This window comes from Macadamia integrifolia, chromosome 4 (genome assembly GCF_013358625.1).
Source record: "Macadamia integrifolia cultivar HAES 741 chromosome 4, SCU_Mint_v3, whole genome shotgun sequence".
NCBI classification, from domain to species: domain Eukaryota; kingdom Viridiplantae; phylum Streptophyta; class Magnoliopsida; order Proteales; family Proteaceae; genus Macadamia; species Macadamia integrifolia.
Genome location: NC_056560.1, coordinates 18,240,731 through 18,260,158, shown reverse-complemented (window position 1 = coordinate 18,260,158; position 19,428 = coordinate 18,240,731). Strand labels below are relative to the sequence as shown.

General features: G+C 36.8%; 2 protein-coding genes and 1 non-coding gene across 3 annotated transcripts; 2 read left to right on the top strand and 1 right to left on the bottom strand.

Annotated features, from left to right (window-relative positions):
* The first annotated feature begins 265 nt into the window (after positions 1–265).
* On the top strand, positions 266–5,883 carry LOC122075696 (respiratory burst oxidase homolog protein A-like). Its single transcript, XM_042640832.1, has 14 exons — positions 266–919; positions 1,043–1,211; positions 1,439–1,487; positions 1,564–1,677; positions 1,757–2,152; positions 2,241–2,627; positions 3,184–3,279; positions 3,401–3,516; positions 3,652–3,754; positions 3,876–4,058; positions 4,161–4,298; positions 4,429–4,557; positions 4,724–4,802; positions 5,592–5,883. The coding sequence occupies exons 1-14, from the start codon at positions 565–567 to the stop codon at positions 5,699–5,701; spliced, it is 2,424 nt and encodes an 807-aa protein (XP_042496766.1). The 5' UTR covers positions 266–564; the 3' UTR covers positions 5,702–5,883.
* Positions 5,884–7,084: 1,201 nt separating this feature from the next.
* TRNAN-GUU lies at positions 7,085–7,158 on the top strand. Its single transcript has one exon. It is a non-coding gene; the product is annotated as a tRNA-Asn (tRNA).
* Positions 7,159–8,183: 1,025 nt separating this feature from the next.
* Positions 8,184–19,076, bottom strand: LOC122075697 (ATP synthase subunit gamma, mitochondrial). Its single transcript, XM_042640833.1, has 9 exons — positions 18,860–19,076; positions 18,110–18,153; positions 17,803–17,955; positions 9,952–10,065; positions 9,729–9,856; positions 9,492–9,614; positions 9,265–9,384; positions 8,717–8,838; positions 8,184–8,518 (listed from the first exon to the last, which is right to left on the bottom strand). Exons 1-9 carry the CDS (start codon positions 18,952–18,954, stop codon positions 8,449–8,451), a joined length of 969 nt encoding a protein of 322 aa, XP_042496767.1. The 5' UTR covers positions 18,955–19,076; the 3' UTR covers positions 8,184–8,448.
* Positions 19,077–19,428: the final 352 nt, after the last annotated feature.

Genomic DNA, 19,428 nt, shown 5'->3' with positions numbered 1-19,428 from the left:
ATGCCATTACTTACAAGCAGCCTCCTCCTTCTTATTATGCCATAACTTGCAAGAAGCCTTCGTCTTAATAGTTCTCTCTCTCTCTCTCTCTCTCTCTCTCTCTCTCTCTCTCATAATAAACATTTCGTGCTTTGTTTCCATACTCATACCTACTCTCTCACTTTACTATCTCTCCTTTCCTACTCACCTTTTTTTAGTCTCTTCTTAGAGAAGTTTCTCATCAATTCAAAGCTCCATCTAACAATAGATGGTCCTTCCATGACTCTGAAAGAAAAAAAAAAAAAAGCCACCAATATTCTCTTAGTTTCCTTGGAATTCCAGTTCATCCTTTTCCTTGTCCAATCTGCATTTCTGAGGGAAAAAAACCCAACAAAAAGGCTAGATAGGTTGCTAGAATCTTACTAATTATGTTTTCTTTTTCTGCCAAAGAAAGTTCCACCACTTTTTTCGTCCTTACTCGACCAACCCAAATCACTCTCTAAACTCTACAACAAGTTTTGATCTTTGCACTTCAACCACCACAACCCCCAGGCCACCCCCCCCCCCCCCCAAACATTATTATCAATGGAGCCAAAAATGTCTCCCCAAACCACCTTTCAATCCTCATCTCCATCATCTTCTTCTCCTTCTACACCATGCTCTTCTTCGTCATCGTCTTCACCATCATCTTCTCCGGTCGATGGAGCTAGAATTGAACTCTTACCCACCTTATCTCCGAACCGGAACGAGTCACGACTCGCCGGGAATTGGGTTCCCATGGTCGCCGGGATTGCCACTGAACGGCTGAGGTTCATCGACCGCATGGCACAGAGTGGAACAGAATGGAAGCACGTGGAAGAACGGTTCGACCGACTGGTTTCCACCACCACTGCCGGTCCAGTTCCGGTAGTGAACCGCTCAGATTTCGCTTTCTGTATCGGTTAGTAACTGAAGATCCTGAGTTTGTCACCCATCTTTGCTATATTGCGCCGTGACACTCCGGCTTTTAATAGTGAATTACAAATTATTTCAATTAATTAATTAATTTTTATTGATTAATCAGGAATGGAGGACACAGCAGAATTTGCAGAAAAGCTTCTAGAAGCATTACAAAGAAGAAGCAGCAACATCGATAATTTACAATTGGAAATCACTAAAGCCCAACTCCATGACTATTGGTGTCGGATCAATGACCCAAGTTTCAATTCCAGGATCCGTATCTTCTTCGACCTGTGTGTAATATCTTAATTTTTGTTCTTTTTTTTAATTAAATTAATGGGTAGCCAAATTGGTAGGATCTTTCACCCTAAGCAGCGTCTGATTCTAAGTTTGAATCCTTTAATTCCTTTTACTTTCTTGAAGACACTCACAGAAAGTGTTTAGTGCTCTTTACTATTTTAATTTAACAAAATTTTTTTTTGTAAATATTAATAATTAAAATTTTATTTCTTCAAACCAGGTGTGACAAAAATATGGATGGGAAAATTACTGAGCTAGAAATCAAGGAGGTTATGCTTAAGCAATAAAAACCCAATTTTTTATTTTTTGGAATTTCAACTTTCTTAATTTCCGCTACATTTTCAGGTAATCTTGTTGAGTGCTTCTACAAATAAGCTATCCATGACACAAGAGGAAGCAGAAGATTACTCCACCTTAATCATGGAAGAGCTGGATCTCTCTAAACGTGGCTTTATTGAAGTAATTAATGAATTCATTTTAAATAAGTCTTAACATCGGACTACTCACTTCTGATGTGGGATTATTATTATATATGCAGTTATCGCAATTGGAGAGGCTTTTTTTCAAAGAATCTCAACGTATAGTCTCATCCCAATCGAATTCCGAAGATCCAAATCGGGCAAATCGAACAAGAACACCATGGATTAATGAAGAAGTCTACCTTAGAACTTATTGGAGAAGGGCATGGATCGTTGGGTTATGGTTAACCATCTGCATTACACTCTTCACATGGAAGTTCATACAATACCAACACAGGAAGGCATTTCAGTGCACAGGCTATTGCCTTTCCACTGCCAAAGGAGCAGCAGAGACTCTTAAGTTCAATATGGCTCTCATTCTCCTCCCGGTTTGCCGGAATACGATGACGTGGCTGCGGATGAACCGTCGAATTAATTCGGTTGTCCCCTTCAATGACAATATAAACTTCCATAAGGTGAGAGAGTCCCAACATTTAAATGCAATTACCTTAAGGGTATTTATGGAATTTCACAACTTACGTGTTGGCTTTCTTTTTAGTGTAGCTTATTGCAGGAGGAATAGTGGTTGGTGTGATCCTCCATGGAGGAGCTCATCTAGCTTGTGATTTTCCGAGGATAATCAGCTGCAACCCTTCAATTTTCCGGCGAACGATCGCCGGAGACTTTGGGTATCATCAACCATCTTATGTTGAGATACTTGGTACCACGGAGGCTATTACTGGGATTACAATGGTGGTACTCATGGCCATTGCATTCACTCTAGCAACCCCATTGCCACGGCGGCGGCCGTCGTCGCTGCCGTGGCCGCTCCATCGGGTCACCGGATTTAATATGTTTTGGTATTCACATCATCTCTTCATCATTGTGTATGTACTGCTTCTTGTGCACTCCATATTCCTCTTCCTCACTCACGATGCAAGAGAAAAAACGGTATGTTCTAATCTTTGCTTCATAAAAAATGTGATGGGTAGTAGGAAAATCTTGACCCGCCCGGACCAATCTATCCAAACCCATCTAAAATTTCCAACTCTATTTCTCTATTATGGATTGGTGGTGTACTAGATTAGGGCTGATTGGTTTTTACTTATTACCGAGGCTTTAGTTAGCATCTGGTTCGGGTTGGATTCTTTAAGCTGCTTTCCTGACCCGATTACCTTAGTAGAGATGGTCACGATTGAATGAAGTTCTTTAGTTTAATTAGAAGCAAATTGTAGACTATGGGATCAACATAATTATTTTTAGGATTTTTCTTTCCCCTCACTGTGTGAGTGGCCCAATGTGTGCCTAGTGGGAGTTGAACTTAGGATATCCGAGTTTACGGCTCGCATCAAGTTCGTTGCTCACCAACTACGCTATCCCCTTGGGTTAAGTGAAGCTTTATACTTTATTAAGCATAATGACGCCTATAAGAACCCTTTTATTTATATCTTGAATTATATTGATTTTGTTTCTTTATATTTTCTTCTTGCATGGAATTCCTCTATAGACATGGATGTATATAGCCTTTCCAGTGTTGCTATACTTATGGGAGCGGATTTTTCGAGCGATAAGATCAGGGTTGTACAATGTTGAAATTCTTGAGGTATAATCTTTTGCTTTTCATTAGAGAATAAATAAAATTGAAATTTATAATTTTGGCAATTATCAAATTAAAAAAAAAAAATTGACCCTAAACCTTCATTATTATTATTTTTTATTTTCAGGCAAATACTTATCCTAGTCAAGTTTTGTCTCTCAAATTGAGCAAACCTGGAGATTTTAACTACAAAAGTGGGATGTATATATTCATCCAATGCCCTCAAATTTCTCCATTTGAATGGTAAGTTTTACTCCCCCCTCTCCTAAAAAAAATAATAAAAAAAAAAACCCTAATTATATTTCAATGGGGTTGTTGTTATCATTATTTTAGCAAGACCAAGAGAAGCTTTAGAATTTCTGTATTTTCAATTTTCAGGCACCCTTTTTCCTTGACATCTGCTCCAGAGGACAATTATCTCAATGTGCATATTAGAACTCAAGGGGATTGGAGTTATCAAATGTATAGTCTTTTCCAAGAGGTAAAATATTGGAAACAGAAAAAGGAATAAAATGGGGGAAAATAAAAAATTACAATAATTTGAAGCAAAAAATGCCTCACTGATGAGATTGATGGTAAGGTAATTTTCTGTGTATTGGTAGGCACTGGCCTCAGTGGGTTCTGAGTTTCCAAAGATTTACATAGATGGGCCTTATGGTGCAGCTTCTCAAGATCATGTCAAGTATGATGTTATCATACTGGTTGGGCTTGGCATAGGAGCCACTCCTTTCATTAGTATTCTCAAAGATGTTGTTCATGGCCTAAGCAAACCTTATATTGATTATGTAATTTTCCTACTCCTCCTTTTATTATTAATTTTTTTTTGGGGTTAATTTTCTATAAATTATTCTCCTTTGTATTAAATTTAATTTTGATGTTTTGAATAGGGGGATGGTGGAGAATCAGGGATTAAAAACAGAAAGGGTCCATCAAAAGCTTACTTATATTGGGTTACTAGAGAACAGAGTTCCTTTGACTGGTTCAGAGATATCATCAAGGAAGTCTCCTTTGCAAATAGAAAGCAGGTGGAAGCAGAAACCTGCCTACCTGCGCTAGAATTTTAATTTACATTATATATTATTGTGAATGTGATTATTCCTAATTACCAATCCAATAAATAATTAATGTAAAATCCTACTTAATTAATCTTTTCAGGCTGTAATAGAGATGCACAATTTCCTTACTAGTGTTTATGAAGATGGAGATGCAAGATCAGCATTGATAAGTGCAATTCAAGCTTTATATCATACAAAGAATGGTATCGACATTGTCTCCAGGACTCCGGTTAGTATTACCAATTTATTTCAGTTATGATGTAAAATTTTAATTAATCGACTGATCTTAGTTCAACCCGATTGCCCAATAGACTGAGTGATTAGTCAAAATCATTTTTTCCTAATGTTAATTAATTATGGTTAATTATACTTAAAATTTTCGACATGATCAATAGGTACGTACACACTTTGCTAGGCCAAACTGGACCAAGGTCTTCTCAAACTTGGCTTCTACACATGAAGGAGCACGGATCGGTGAGTCATAAGAAAACTCATTAGAATCCTCAAAAGCCATCTATAACTCTAATCCTTCATAGTATATATTAGTGGTAATAATCTGCTCAACCACTACCTTAAAATTGTTGTGACCTAAATTTTGGAGTTTTTAGGTTCTAAAGGTTTCAAAACCTTAATGTATTAGGAAACTAATTAAAGATTTGGCCAACAACCCAATTGTGTCTTTCCTTAAGTACTATGACATGCATTGACACTGTTAATTAAGTACATAATTAATCTGGTGTAAACTAAACAACAAGCCCTATCAAGCTTGGGGGAGTTGTTAATTAAGTACCCTAAACCCTTTTCTAAGGAGTTAAATATAGACTATTACTGAAGAGTTCTGGCATGACCTTTAAACCTGAACAACCATCTACCTAACCCTCTTGATCACTTTTTTTTGGGTAAGACCCTCTTGATCACTGTTTTTTTGGTAAGACCCTCTTGATCACTTTTAGTGATTAGTTCACCAATTCTATCAATTTGTTGGCTCCTAGCCCTAGGTGATATCCTACTTAGATGCATAAATAAATTATTCATTAAGTATCATTTATAAGAGATCATTACCTGGACCAATGAGATCATCAAATTGCCAGTCACAACTACTTCACTTTAATCTTACCCAAAAAAGAAACTCCTCCATTTTAATCAATTAATAAACACTTAAGCATGGAGGTTGATGAATGGGGGCAATAAAACTCTTAATTTGCTATTGTTCTATGACTGCTAGCTGGTATGTGAACTAATTAAGTAGTGGCTTGGTTGCAGGGGTTTTCTATTGTGGGCACTCAGCTTTGGCAAGGGAATTGGAGAGGTTATGCACAAATCTCACCACCAAAACCACCACTAGATTTGTATTTCACAAAGAGAATTATTGAGATTGATTCTTTTCCCTTTACTTTTTTTGAGTGGCTATTAACTATATATTGTCTACAAAAAAGAAATTTAATTATATGTTAAAGATGAGTATCTGATGTTACTTAATTGGCTCTTTAAATAGAACCCCATTTGTTAACGAGACTAACATTTTTTTTGTTGTAAATAATGTGAAATATATTTATATTATTGTTCCCTAGCAATAGGTTTGTTATATATGCTCTTCTAGATCAGTGTAAAATGTTAACAAACCAAAAAAAATGTGTGTAACCTTTGGATCCAATTTCTCTTCATGCGGTGAAGAGAAGTCCACCTCTTTTAGTGATTGGATGGGACTCCTAAAACATTAAGAATAGTATTTCAGATCTTTTGTTCAATTGGAGAAGAAAAATCAGAGTTATCATGGTTGCAGAAATTTTTTTCCTTAAATCATTTTCATGTACCAAAAAATATCATTAATTGGTGTACTATTGAAGAAATTTCACACAGTACTATTACTGTAATGTGTAAATTATTAGCATCTTCATTTCCCTTAAAAAAAAAACACTTCTCAAGGAAATATTTGTATTTTTTCTTGCAACAAAAAACCAAAAATGATTTTTCTTGTAAGTTGTATTACATTTCTAAAGAAATATTTTGCATTTTCCTTGCAACCAAACAAAGTCATACAAGTAACAATGGTTTAAAGTTCTATGTGAGACATATAGTCCAAAGTGGGTGGGTAGATACACTCACTAGGTTAGTCCACCGGTTGGTCACCTCCAGTTGATGACCATCAACGGGTGAGCCTTTTGAATAGTAGTTTCTAAGTCAATTTTAAATGGTGACTTGACTCAATTTTAAATGGTGACTTGACTCACATGTAGAACAACCCAAGACAATAATACTTATCTAAATCTAGGGTTCATGGTTCTAGGTTCATGGTTCATGGTTCATGGTTCATGGTTCATGGTTCATGGTTTAGGGTTGAAGGTTTATGGTTTTCATGGTTCAGGGAATTGGGGTTAGGGATTAAAGATAAGGGTTATAGGGTTAGGGTTAGGGTTAGATACTAAGGAATCACATCTCACATTTGTTAAAAGGATTTTTAGAAATCTTAAAAGCACTTTTCTTGTTGGATTATAGTATCCTAAAAACCAAACCTTGGACTTATTCAATTTCTCAAATATTGATTGCCATATTGATTGAAAAAGTATCAATGGTACTAAGTCATTTTCTTGGTTCTAAACCAAGAAACAAAATTCTGTGGCATTATTCACTGGAAATTTTGAAGGTCAGCTGGAGGTGACCAATCCCATTGGCCACCAGAGATGCGTGGCTTGCACTTTTCAAGGGTCACACAAATTTTATTATGAGTAATAAATTTATGTCGATGAGTTCATCAAGCTGGAATAGCTCAGTTGGTTAGAGCGTGTGGCTGTTAACCACAAGGTCGGAGGTTCAAGCCCTCCTTCTAGCGATAATGAATTTTCCTTTTATTTTTTGAATGGATGCCAATCTTCCGAAAAGATTATGTTGATTATCAAACTTAAGTCCTATATCTCTTTTTTCCGAGGAAAAAGATTGTCACATTTTTATTTTGTATTTCTTAGCTTTTCTATTTAATTACTTAAAGAAGGGGAAAGGATTGCCACGTGGCATAGCTTCCATCTTGTATGATTTTGTTAAATTATTTTCTCTATTCTATTTGAAGATGTGGGCCTCAGATGGCCGATATCATTTTTCAGAACACTCATTGATGTGGAAATGCTGATTCCTCTTCACACTAGTCGCGGATTCCTCTCCCTAAAAGGAATGAGATCTACACCTTATATATTTAAGACTCAAAATACAATACGTACTCTTTAAAGCTTTTGATTCCCAGATTTTCAGGCCAAAATGATTATTATTTTGGTATGATAAACATCAACGTTTGTTAAATGTTTAAAGGAAGTTAGTTTCTCAAATGCACAAAACTTAGCTCCTGCGGTCCTGCCTGGACACAGCCTGATACTAGTCAGGTAAATGAAATCTTGAAGGTGAGGATGAAAATTCACCCTCAATAGGTATTTTCTAACCTGCTCCTGAAATTCTACTTGGCTGTTACCTTAGGGAGATTCTACTCCCTTTGCTGTTACCTTGAGGTTGCAGCTAAATAGCTGAAACCCGAGCTGCATCAAAAAAAAAATCCCCTAATGGCCACGCATAATAGGGCAAGCTACAATACTTTGAGTGGAAGCACGCAGCTTCGATTTTGAGCTGGCATCGTGAGAATTTTTTCCCGTGTTTAAATTTGAACCTTACAACTGAAATTCATGGCGAAGAAGAATATCTCAATATATTGAAAAGCGTATGATTGATTATGGTGAACCAAATTGTCATATGGCCACCAATCAATTCCTAATATTTGATCAGTCCACATGGAATAAAATTCCTATTTGCTACAATGTAGTTTCTGGTACCCTCTGATGAAGTGCATATGAAGTGTTAATCATGTAAACATTGTGAGAGAAATTCCAACTTCATCATTAACAAAGAAAAGAAACAAACCCAAATGCCATACATGAAACAAGTTGACACAGGAGCCCCTAAAAAATCCAAAAACAGAAAAATGTTCACAACTTCCAGAAAATAAGTTTTGACTTCCGTAGATTATTCGAAGTAGCAGCTCAACCAAAAACTGCGTTTGAAATTGGATGACCCCCCCTTGAGGGGGAAACAGACTTCTCTCAATGTTTTTATTTTTGACCAAGTAGGCTGCTTCCTGGACTTAACCTTCCAGTGCTGAAGCCCCAGATATAATCTCGATAAGCTCGGTAGTGATGGATGCTTGACGGGTTCTATTATACACAATCACAGAAAGTGGGGGAAAAAAGTCAGTTTTTACATATTAAAAAAAAAGTTGGAATAGTGGATGCAAGGCTTCCTATACAATTAATATACACGTTTCTAACAAAATCATTATATCAAAGATATGCTCTCTTTTTTCCACTCGTGTTCGTGATTTTCCCAAATCTGAGAGAGAGAGAGAAGATAACCTGTTATAAGTAAGAGTGAGACGATCAAGCATGTCACCAGCATTTCTGCTGGAACTGTCCATGGCGGACATCCTAGCCCCCTGCTCACTGCAGGCATTCTCTAATATACCATTGAAAAGAACCTGCAAACAGTGCAAATTTCAGAAAATCCCCATAAAGGAAACACAGGAGATAATTAACCAGATTCAATTGATAAATACTCGAGTATTTCAGTCAAAGGAAAATCATGAAAGAAATTATGTTATCTTATAGCACAGAGAACCTTGTAATACTAAATAAATAAATAAACCACGACAAAAATAAAATTAAAGGAAAAATTCTTTTCAGGACAGAAAATCACAAGTGCATTAATTATATTTCTATCTATTCAGACACAAAAGGAAGCACAGAGCACCATTTGTTAACAACATGACTACTCTTGTTTTTGACATATTTGAGGTATTTGTTTTTCCAAATGAGAAAAACGGGAAAAGGCTATAAAAGAACCTACCGACCAACTGGAGAGGGGCACAAAAGTGAAAAGGTTGTAGCTTCTAGTAAGGGCTTACACAAGAAAACTGGAACTCTGAAAGGTTCTGCAGCACTTCTGCTTTGGTCTCACCACCTTCTATTTCATAAGAATCCAACTCACCAAGCTTTCCACCGGATTCAGCCTCCCTCTCTACGACCTTAACCACACAAAAGCATGAGATTATCAATCCCCAGCGAGTAGGAAAATGGAAATATTTAAAAAATAAAAAATAAAGTACACTTAACAAGTGCAACAGAAACCTACCTCAGGGGATAATACAGTTGCAATTGTTGGCATAAATGAAACAACTGACTGGAACTTGTTGAAAACAATTCTCAAAGCATCATATTCAACATTCTTTAGGATGTCATCTGCAAGTACAGCCACCTAGAAGACAAATGATCCAAATTAAACATAAGAAAGGACTTCAGAAAGACAATCCTGAAAGCCTTGAAAACAGGCAACGCTCTACAAAGAGAAAGAGAGAATTCTTCTATTAACCTGAGTATAGTTCAGGGGATTCTTCTGCAATTCGGTTATAGATAACTCAATGTCCTTCTTTGAGTCACGGATAAGTTGAGCTTTTGCCTTTTCTCCCAAAACAACATACTTTGTCTCTTTCTCAGGACCTGAATGCAGCAAACCAGAATTTGAGCTTGGAAAGTCTTCCTATTATGTGCTGAAATAATAAGACAACAAAAATTAAAGTTGCCTGAAGCAGTACCAGCAGTCAACTTATGAATAGCTCGACTGATCTTGACTGCCGTAGAATTGATTCCACCACATAGACCTTTGTCAGATGAAATAGTAACGACAACATTCCTCTTGACTTCAACACCTACACGGGAATAAGCAAAAGAAAAAGTAATGAGGGCTTGCAAGCTTGCCGTGCTTGAGAGATGGAAACCCAGTTAGCGAGCAAGAACAGCACATGCATGGGCGTCCCAGAAGAATCACAACTCCTTTTTTTATTGATAACACAACTTTATTATATGCTCCGGAGAAAGGAAAAGAGATGAAAAGAAACTGAAACAAGGTTACACCGTTGGCATCCTGCGACTAGGCTACTGGACCTCTTTAGAGAACCATCCTTTGTTAAATCACTGGCACTATTATCTGTGGGCACTGGAACAAACTACGACAGGGTACGTAAGAAGAATGCTAGATCTTGGTCTTCTGTAAATGAAAACAGAAAATAAAACCCAGTTTGCTAAACTTTTGAAAACAAATTGACCCATGCCAGTTTTCCTGCCACACATACCCAAATAGAATATCTCAAAATAGCCCTTAGAAGTAAATTGAACAAAACTCCAGATTTATCAAATTACCAGCATACCCCTGCAACTAAAGAAACATCGAGAAATCAAAAAACTTTCCAGTGATGAACTCCTCTAAGAAACTATCTTAGCCATAGTTGTCACGGCGCCAAGGTGAACCAAGGCAGTGGAGGGTTGTCTAAGCGCTTAGGCAAGAAGGCGCCTACCTTAAGGCGACCAAGTGTTATTTTTTATTTTCCCTATTTTCTAACATTATTTAGTAAGTTATATATACCTTGTATCATAAAATTCAAGATTAAGCAACATCAAGTCATTAAAAATCAACATTTAGACATATTAAATCATAAAAAATTAGCATTAAGTCATATTAAGTTATAAAAAATCAAAATTGAGAGAAATGCTCTTGTTTTATAATGAATTTGACTGGTCAAATGATTTTATTTTCACATGTGACTTTTTGTATTAGTTATAATATAAAACCAGCTTTCCAACAAGTCTAAGATTACTTAAATCTGAGTTATAATGACAAAATTATGCTCCGGTCAAACTTATTTTTAAGTACGCGAATGCTGTTAAAATCGCCTGAATGAAAATAATTTTATAGATATCAAAACAAAAGATTATTTTACCGGACTTTTGGTTTATAGCAATATTTTAACATGATAGAATTTATAAAATTTTCATAATTGAGAAAAATCCCAGCATTTAAAAGTTGAAAATCGCCCCTATAACCAAAATCCAGTTTTTGTTCTTGGACTGGGGGGTTGACTTTTTTATCATTTTGGAATTTGATTTTTAAACTATTTTTATTGAATTCAAATAGGGGGTATTTGATTATTTATGAATAATATCTTAAGTAAAATGATATTTGGCATAAATAAGTGCCAAAACACAAGGCAACGTGCAGTGCAACAAGGCGACTGTTACTTAGGCCCCAGGCAAACTGCCTGGACGCCTAGGCGATGCCTTGACAACTATGACCTTAGCTGCCCTCAACAACTAACTATATGTCATTAGCCACAAAAATTGGACCCAATGGACCACAACTGTTGGCCCACAAGTTGAATCCACCCCCAACACCCAAAAAGAAAAAAGAAAAGGAGTAAAGATGCATTTTTTTCATGGGATTGATAAGGAAGAAATTTTATTCTTAATGTATGAACAAACATAGAAGAATCAACAAGAAGATAAAGTCGCATTAGCAATTTTGTTAAAGTCAGAATTGCAGGCACTAATTAAGGACCTAGATTTGTCTCTTTCTATTGAATGAACAGGCGCAATGTTGATGATAAGGTGACTGCATTAAAGATGACCAAGATGCAATTCCCTTCAAAACCCTCTGATGCAGTAGCACTCTCATAGCTGGACTGATTTGAACCAGTCTGGAGAACCAAACCAAGAAGAACCAGGTCCAAACCTGGCTTTTGGTTCAGCATGGATAACTAGAGAATTTTTCAAAATTTTTTTTAAGGGGGGTTATTTTGTCGATTTATATTTATTATTTTATTATTGCTTTAGTTATCGTCAAGCATGACTTTGAGTTACATTCAAACTCTTATCTTTGCAATAGATTTGGTGTTAGCAACTATGACATGTAACCATTGTTCCCAGCGAAACAGAATTTTTTATGTTTGGTATGGTTTGACATTGGGCGATTGGGATTGGTTCACCAATAGAAAGAAGGAATTTGGAAGAGATACTAGCTAGAGGACGGGTTACTCTACGCCAAGGGCGGGCTGCTATTTGTTCCCAATTAATGATCTAAAATGCCAAACCATAGTAGGTGAGAAGAAAAGAGTGCTCCACTTCTGTTCTGAAAGGCAGTTTAACCAACCAAGCGTTATTAATTCTCCTTTGAGCTCTTCTACAGCTTTATTTCCAAATTTAAGCACAAGAACTGATTGACTTTAAATGTCCCTCATAAACCAAAGAATGAGTTGGCCAAGAGGTGAGGAACTCCTTAATCTCCCTAAGGATGCCCCTCATCGAACCAAAAAGCCATAAATCACCCCAGAATCATGTTAAAATGGTTCAAATGGTTGCCAGCCTTCCCTAGATTTTTCCAAATCCACCATTCCAGGATTAAAAAAATAGAGTGGGTGATCAGTTATAAAAATCTTACATATAAATTCCAAAGATGGCTTACATTGTGCAATGGACAAGTTTTTATGGATCTTTCTCTTAAAGAATATGCTCCTTTCACCTGGATATAAGGAGCTGATCCACTGGTGCACTCATCCTATATAATAAACTCAAAAAATTACCCTGGTTTCAGCTATTGTACCATGGTAAATTCAAGAATTATATATTCAAAGATGACAAAGATATCTTTTATTCAGAAGCACTCAAGATCCAGAACCGTTGGCCTGGATTTTCTCCCATTAGTTTAAAGTTTGTCTTTGTTAACCGAGGTCAGAATTTTAATTTTTTTATGGAGGTATTTAAATGTTATTTCCGTTCATTATTTTAGCTTATTTGTGGGGTTCACTAGGAAGCTGTTGGCTTTGGTTCAGTTATTAAAGTTCTCTTTTGTTAGTCATGTGTTCAAAAGTCTAATTTAGTTATGCATTTTAGAGAGCTTATGTTAGTTAAGTTAATATGTCTAGCTTGTCTAGAGTCCTTATAAGTAGTTGGATTTACAAAGCATTTTTCCTATAAATGTAATCACAACCCTAATTGATATTCAATTACCCAGTTGGTGTAAGGAATGATTTTGCAAAATTAGGAGCTAATCCAATGGTCAGATTTAGAGAAATCAAAGGATTACCAGAATAGTAAGTTGCTGAAAACAGGAAATCAGATATAGAAACCACTGAGCAGCAATTAAACCAAGAATAGTAAGCAATAACCACAATAGAAACATGGAAGATATTTAGTAACTAAGTAGTACTGAAATGGCAAGTGAAATTGTGCCAAAAATAAAATAAAATAAAAAGAATAGCCACTGAACAAGATTTAGTAACATGAATGAAAATAGAATTTAGAATAAAATAAAAACTACGGTAGAACTTCTATACAGCACTCAATGCTAGGCATCAAACAGTGAAATACTGAAACTAAAATTGCAAAGTAGAGGAGTGATAATAGCAACTAAGGAACCAAGTAAGTTGACGTATAGGAACAGAAACTAGAGAAAAATAGCACAAGAGGAAACATAGTACTACCGATACCAAGGATTCAATGGACTGTTTGGTAGTGAATTCTACACAAAGATGAGATCTAGAGAACAAAACCACAAGAGATTAGTGAACAGGATATAAATCAAAATCCAACAGAAAACTGAGACCAAATTTGGTAAGTGTAGAGTGTAGATATTGGAGAAAATTTAGCCTTGTTAATGGAAGAATAAGAACAGAAGATTGAAGATAAAAGAGAAGAATAGAAAGGACATGTTAGACAACTCACTTAACTGTGGAGAAAGGAATCCCACCAACTCCAGCCCTGGCATCCCACTAAGGTTTCCATAATGCATCCCACAGTGGAGCAGTTCTAAAGTTAACAAAATATAAACTCTTCTAGAACTTTTAAAAAGGTATTCCATAAAATAGAAACTCATATAGAATTTAACAAAATTTAAACTAACACCTAATCCCATATATGACTCAAATCTCTCATAGTTGGCCTTATAGAATTGACACATTAGAATAGTAAACCCAAAAATGCTAAGCCCATGGCCCATATAACCCATCAGACACTCAATAGTGTTGTTGAGTTTAGCGTTAGACTGATAGGGGCCGATTTTGGGTCCCATCGGCTCCTATATTTCTGTGATGTGGCTTTCCTTATAATTGGGCAATGGGGGTACTATTGTCTTTTATTTCGTATTTTAATATAAGTAAAGGACTAAAACCTACGATCAACCCATTCTGGTAAGATCGCAGGTCTCATCTCATCTTTTGGGAGTCTCCTTCGGTTGTACCTCTCTCTTCTATCTTCTCTTCTTCTTCTTCTCCTCTCTTTCTTTTTCTTTTGGTTTGATTACAAGGTATCTGGGATTATAACATGGTATCAGAGCCTCTGTAATCAAATCAAGCTTTTCAACTTCCTCCACTACCGCCTTTCTCTGGTGAAGATCCTCCTCCTTCTCCATCTGATGACTTACCAATTGCTCAAAGGAAAGGTACACGTTCTTGCACTAAAAAAATCTATGGTTGTGTATCATATTGATAACTTTGTTTCCTTGTCTCATCTTTCCTCTCCCATCCATAGTCTTGCCTTGTCACTTTCTACTAACCCTATTCCCCGCACCCATAATGATGCCCTAACTATTCCAGGATGGAAAGCTGCCATGGATGTAGAAATGGATGTAGAAATGGATGCTCTCTTGAGTTGTGGTACCTGAAGTCTGATAGATTTACCTCCTGGTAAGGATTTAATGAAGTGTTGGATGTACACTGTTAAGTATCACTCTGATGGCTCTGTTGAGCGGTTGAAAGCCCGTCTGGTTGCCAAGGGATATATTCAGACATATGGAGTTGATTATTTTGAGAGCTTCTCCTCGCTTGCTAGACTGAACTCTGTTCGTCTACTTATTTCTCTTGCTGTCAACTTTGATAGACCCTTGTTTCAGTTAGACATCAAGAATGCCTTCTTGTATGGTGATCTACAGGAAGAGGTGTATATGGAGCAACCTCCTGGTTATGTTGCTCAGGGGGAGAATAAAAGTCGTGTGTGTTGCTTACACAAGGGTATCTATGAATTTAAACAGTCCCCTCGGGCATGGTTTGACAAGTTCAGTGCTAACATAGTTACTTATAGATTTTCTCAGTGTTATTTTGATCATTCTGCCTTTGTTCGTCGCAAAGGTGATAAACTAGTTGTCTTGGTAGTTTATGTTGATATTATTCTCACTGGTAATGATGAGACAGGAATTTCTGAAGTGAAAGCTTGTCTACAGCAACACTTTCAGACCAAAGACTTGGGCCAACTTCACTATTTTCTTAGGATTGAGGTAATCCGATGTAAGAAAGGGAACAGTCTGTCTCAAAGGAAATATGTGTTGGACCTTTTATCTGATACTGGCATGCTTGCATCCAAACCTATTGATATCCCTATGGATCCTTACCAGAAGTTTGGCGTTAATGATGGCGAACCTCTTCAGGATGTGCATCAGCACAGGAGTTTGATTGGCAAGCTGATTTATCTTACTGTAACACGTCATGACATCTCCTATGCTATTGGAGTCTTCAGTCAGTTCATGCAATCTCCTCAGAAAACACATTGGGATGCTGTTGTCCGTGTTCTTCGTTATCTAAAGGGTGCTCCTGGAAAAGGGTCGATCTATCGTCTTAATCGGAATATGAAACTAGTTGGCTATTCTGATGCTGATTGGGCCCGCTCTGCTAATGATCGGAGATCTACTACTGGTTATTGTACATTTGTTGGAGGTAATCTGGTTACATGGCGTAGCAAGAAGCAAACTACCATTGCCCGATCTAGTGCAAAAGAAGAATACAAAGCTATGGCCCATACCGCTGCTGAGTTAATGTGGCTACGGTCTTTACTCTTGAAGTTGGGATTTCCAGTGACCAAGCCTATGTAGATGTATTGTGACAACCAAGTTGCGGTGTGCATTGCTAGTAATTCAGTCTTTCATGAGAGGACCAAGCACATAGAGGTGGACTGCCACTTTGTTCGTGATACTGTTCTGAAGAAGCTGATTGAGACTCCTTTTGTTCCTTCATTAGATCAGTTGGCTGATATATTCACTAAGTCACTGTTTGCTCTTAGTTTTCATAATAGTTGTACCAAGCTGAGCATAGATGATGTGTATGCTCCAACTTGAGGGGGAGTGTTGAGTTTAGCGTCTAGTGCTAAACTCTAAATCCGATAGGGGCCGATAGGGGTATTTTGAGTCTCATCGACTCCCATATTTCTGTGATGTGGCTTTTCTTATAATTGAGCAATGGGGGTACTATTGTCTTTTACTTTCAGCATTATTTTAATATAAGTAAAGGACTAAAACCTGCGATCAACCCATTCTGGTAAGATCGGAGGTCTCTTCTCATCTTTTGGGAGTCTCCTTCGGTTGTACCTCTCTCTTCTCTCTTCTCTTCTTCTTCTCTTCTCTCTTTCTTTTTCTTTTGGTTTGATTACAAGGTATCTGGGATTGTAACAAGTGTCAAATAGACACTCGATTTGGTTCTCTCTTGTTATCTTTTGCTCTCTCTCCCTTCTTTCTCTCCTAATTTATGTCCAATCTTTGGACAACACATAAAATTCTCTCTCATCCATTTCTCCAATTGATTATATCTGCCAGAAAAGATTCTTTAAAAAAAAAATCTCTTTCAACACCCATTGATGGCCACCTCTCTCAGCCCACTTCATCTATCTCCAATATTTGAGCTATTTAACTTCTGCACTTCATTCTGAAAAATAATCCTTACAAACTATAAATTATCTTCATTAAATCTGACCATTAGATCTAGGATCAGATCTGTCCATATCATCCATCAGAATAAGTCTTTTCCTCCATATTTTAGTAAGCCCATCACCTGCAGATTGTTTTAAATCAAACTGCATCACCCTTCATCCACTCTATAGTTACTACATCTAGTACAGCTATAAAAATTTAAAAAATTAAATTAATGCATGTAATTTCAGATGCTCCACACGGTTATTGAGAAAACAGTCTCCACCATTTCCAGAGAACGATTTCTTAAGAAGTGCTTCCCTCAAAGAAGAGCCTGGTAACTCCTTCCGACCCCAATTAAAAAGAAGACAAAGTAAAAACATCATCAATTATTACTTGAATAACTGAAAGTGATAGCAGCCACAATCATCTTGTGAACATCCATAAACTTTAAAAGAAGATATGAAGATTTAGAGGTGAAACGGACCTGTCGTATACAACTGACACAAGCAACTTCAGCCACACATAACAGGAAGTTCAAATTTACAAAATCTTATTTGTAAGCACTCAATCATTGCTTTCTTGACTTCTCTTCTTGTCCACCACCCTTTTTTCTAAGTCAGTCGCAGTTATTTACAGTCAAATAGAATAGAAGGTTACAAGGAAGAGGGAAGAGGGATTAACTTAAGAAGAGAAGCTGCCTAGAAAATTGCACTTTTAAAGGTAGAGCATATGAGAAACTTTAACCAGTAGAGAAACAAAAAGAACAGTGGACAACTCACCCTTTTCTTCCCTTTTGGATGATTATTAGATTTAGAGGTGAAGAGTTGAGGAAAAAGTGTGGTCATGTTGATCAACACAATTCGTAACTTAACCTTTTATGAAGAATAGACAGCATAGAATTCGAACAAAACAGATGATTAAAGGTGGTCATAAATAAACGTACTAGGAGTATCCCCAAGAAGTGCAGTAAATGGCTGCCACAGGCCACGTGAATTTTCTGCTCTCGTTTGAATTGCTCGTAGCTTTGAAGCTGCAACCATCTTCATTGCTTTTGTGATTTTCTGAATATTTTTCACACTCTTCATCCGGTTTCTGACTGCATCAGGTTGTGGGGGGGAGGGGGAGAAAAAGAGGGGGGGAGGGGAAGAGAAAGATTCAGACATAAAACAACTCTGACACCCACACTATACTACTGACAACAAAAAATAATTCTTCACGGAGGTGAAATGCGAGAGGGCAATGAAAATTACCTATTTGAGTTGATATAGAGCGTGCGCCCTGAGGAGCCAACTCCCTGAGTATAACGAACATCAGTTAGTCATTCAAAAAACATATATAGCATAAGACTTCACGATGGGAGTAAATATTAAAGGTCTTCCTCCAAGTTTTGAACATTAGATTATCCTCATTGCATCTGGCTCTCAGTTCCCACTTGATGAGAAGCTTATGTTAGTGATATCGAAATCCTAAGCATCGTTGTGAGTAAATTCATGCCCAAAGGTTTCAGAAATATTTCCAATAATTAATAAATGGACAAAACGACCAGCCGAACATATTAATCTATCGGAAAATCAATCGGGATATGAAACATTGACTGATAAAATTATTCTAATTACACGAATAAATCAGAAAATAAAATAAATTAGTTAAACGCAAGAAAACAAATTCGAAGATGCGTGAAGACCAGCTCCAAGCGAACTAGAGTGGTAAAGCACCGTCTATTACAATCAGATGAATGATCATTTTATGAGGAAGAAAAGGTTTAGCAGAATCAATGACAAAAAATACGAAAATAATAAAAAAATAACAGAAAATAAATTGATTCTACAAACCCGATTGATCATCACACGAACAATCAAAGCCGTAAACAACATTTGCGCGTCGATTTAAAACTAGGACTTGAAATAGTCCAAATAGATCAGAAACAACACGATCGCTTTCAGTGAAAATATAGGGATTTGAATCTGTGAAACAGGACAAAAAAAAAAATGATGTCTTACTCGGTGATAAGCGAAGATCGGACCGCATTGATGGGATTATGAGACATGAGAGGGGCAAATCGCCTTCCTTCTCGTCTCAGCGCAGCCATCGCCATTGTTGATCAGAACAGATCTTCGAAGCCCCCAAATTTAATTGCTTGATGAAAAGAAAGGGTTTCGCTTCCTTTGCCGTCCCTACAGGTGCTATATTTCGAGTCGTTGTTCTCTACACTGGAAAAGAGAACCCGGTTCTCTTGGTGATAATACTAATACCCACTTGTCACTACCCAATGCTTCTCCTTTGGGTACGCTGAGTGCGTATAGCGCAAAGTTATTCCTAGGGTGCGCAGGATGAACAGTTCGCACGAATTAATTTCACACAGAATGGAGGAGCGGCATGTGCCATAAGAAAAACCACGGCAGCTTCTTTTTTTTTTTTTTTTAAATAAAACTAAAACTACATTTGAAATAGACTGAGACTGCATTTGGTAGTCATCTAAAAAAAACTTTTCTAATGTTTTTTTCATTCTATTGGAACAAAAAAAGGGGATAAATTGTTTGATGTCAACTTGGTTTTTTTTTTTTTTTTT

Excerpts from the sequence above, each read along its gene's own strand:
- LOC122075696 (XM_042640832.1), top strand. The coding sequence starts at position 565 with ATGGAGCCAAAAATGTCTCCCCAAACCACCTTTCAATCCTCATCTCCA. Across the intron at positions 1,678-1,756 it reads CTAAACGTGGCTTTATTGAA|TTATCGCAATTGGAGAGGCT; the intron begins GTAATTAATGAA and ends TTATATATGCAG. Across the intron at positions 4,803-5,591 it reads ACATGAAGGAGCACGGATCG|GGGTTTTCTATTGTGGGCAC; the intron begins GTGAGTCATAAG and ends GCTTGGTTGCAG.
- LOC122075697 (XM_042640833.1), bottom strand. The coding sequence starts at position 18,954 with ATGGCGATGGCTGCGCTGAGACGAGAAGGAAGGCGATTTGCCCCTCTC. Across the intron at positions 10,066-17,802 it reads ACTTCTTGGGGATACTCCTA|GTGTTGAAGTCAAGAGGAAT; the intron begins GTACGTTTATTT and ends ATTCCCGTGTAG. Across the intron at positions 9,857-9,951 it reads TATTCATAAGTTGACTGCTG|GTCCTGAGAAAGAGACAAAG; the intron begins GTACTGCTTCAG and ends TGCTGCATTCAG.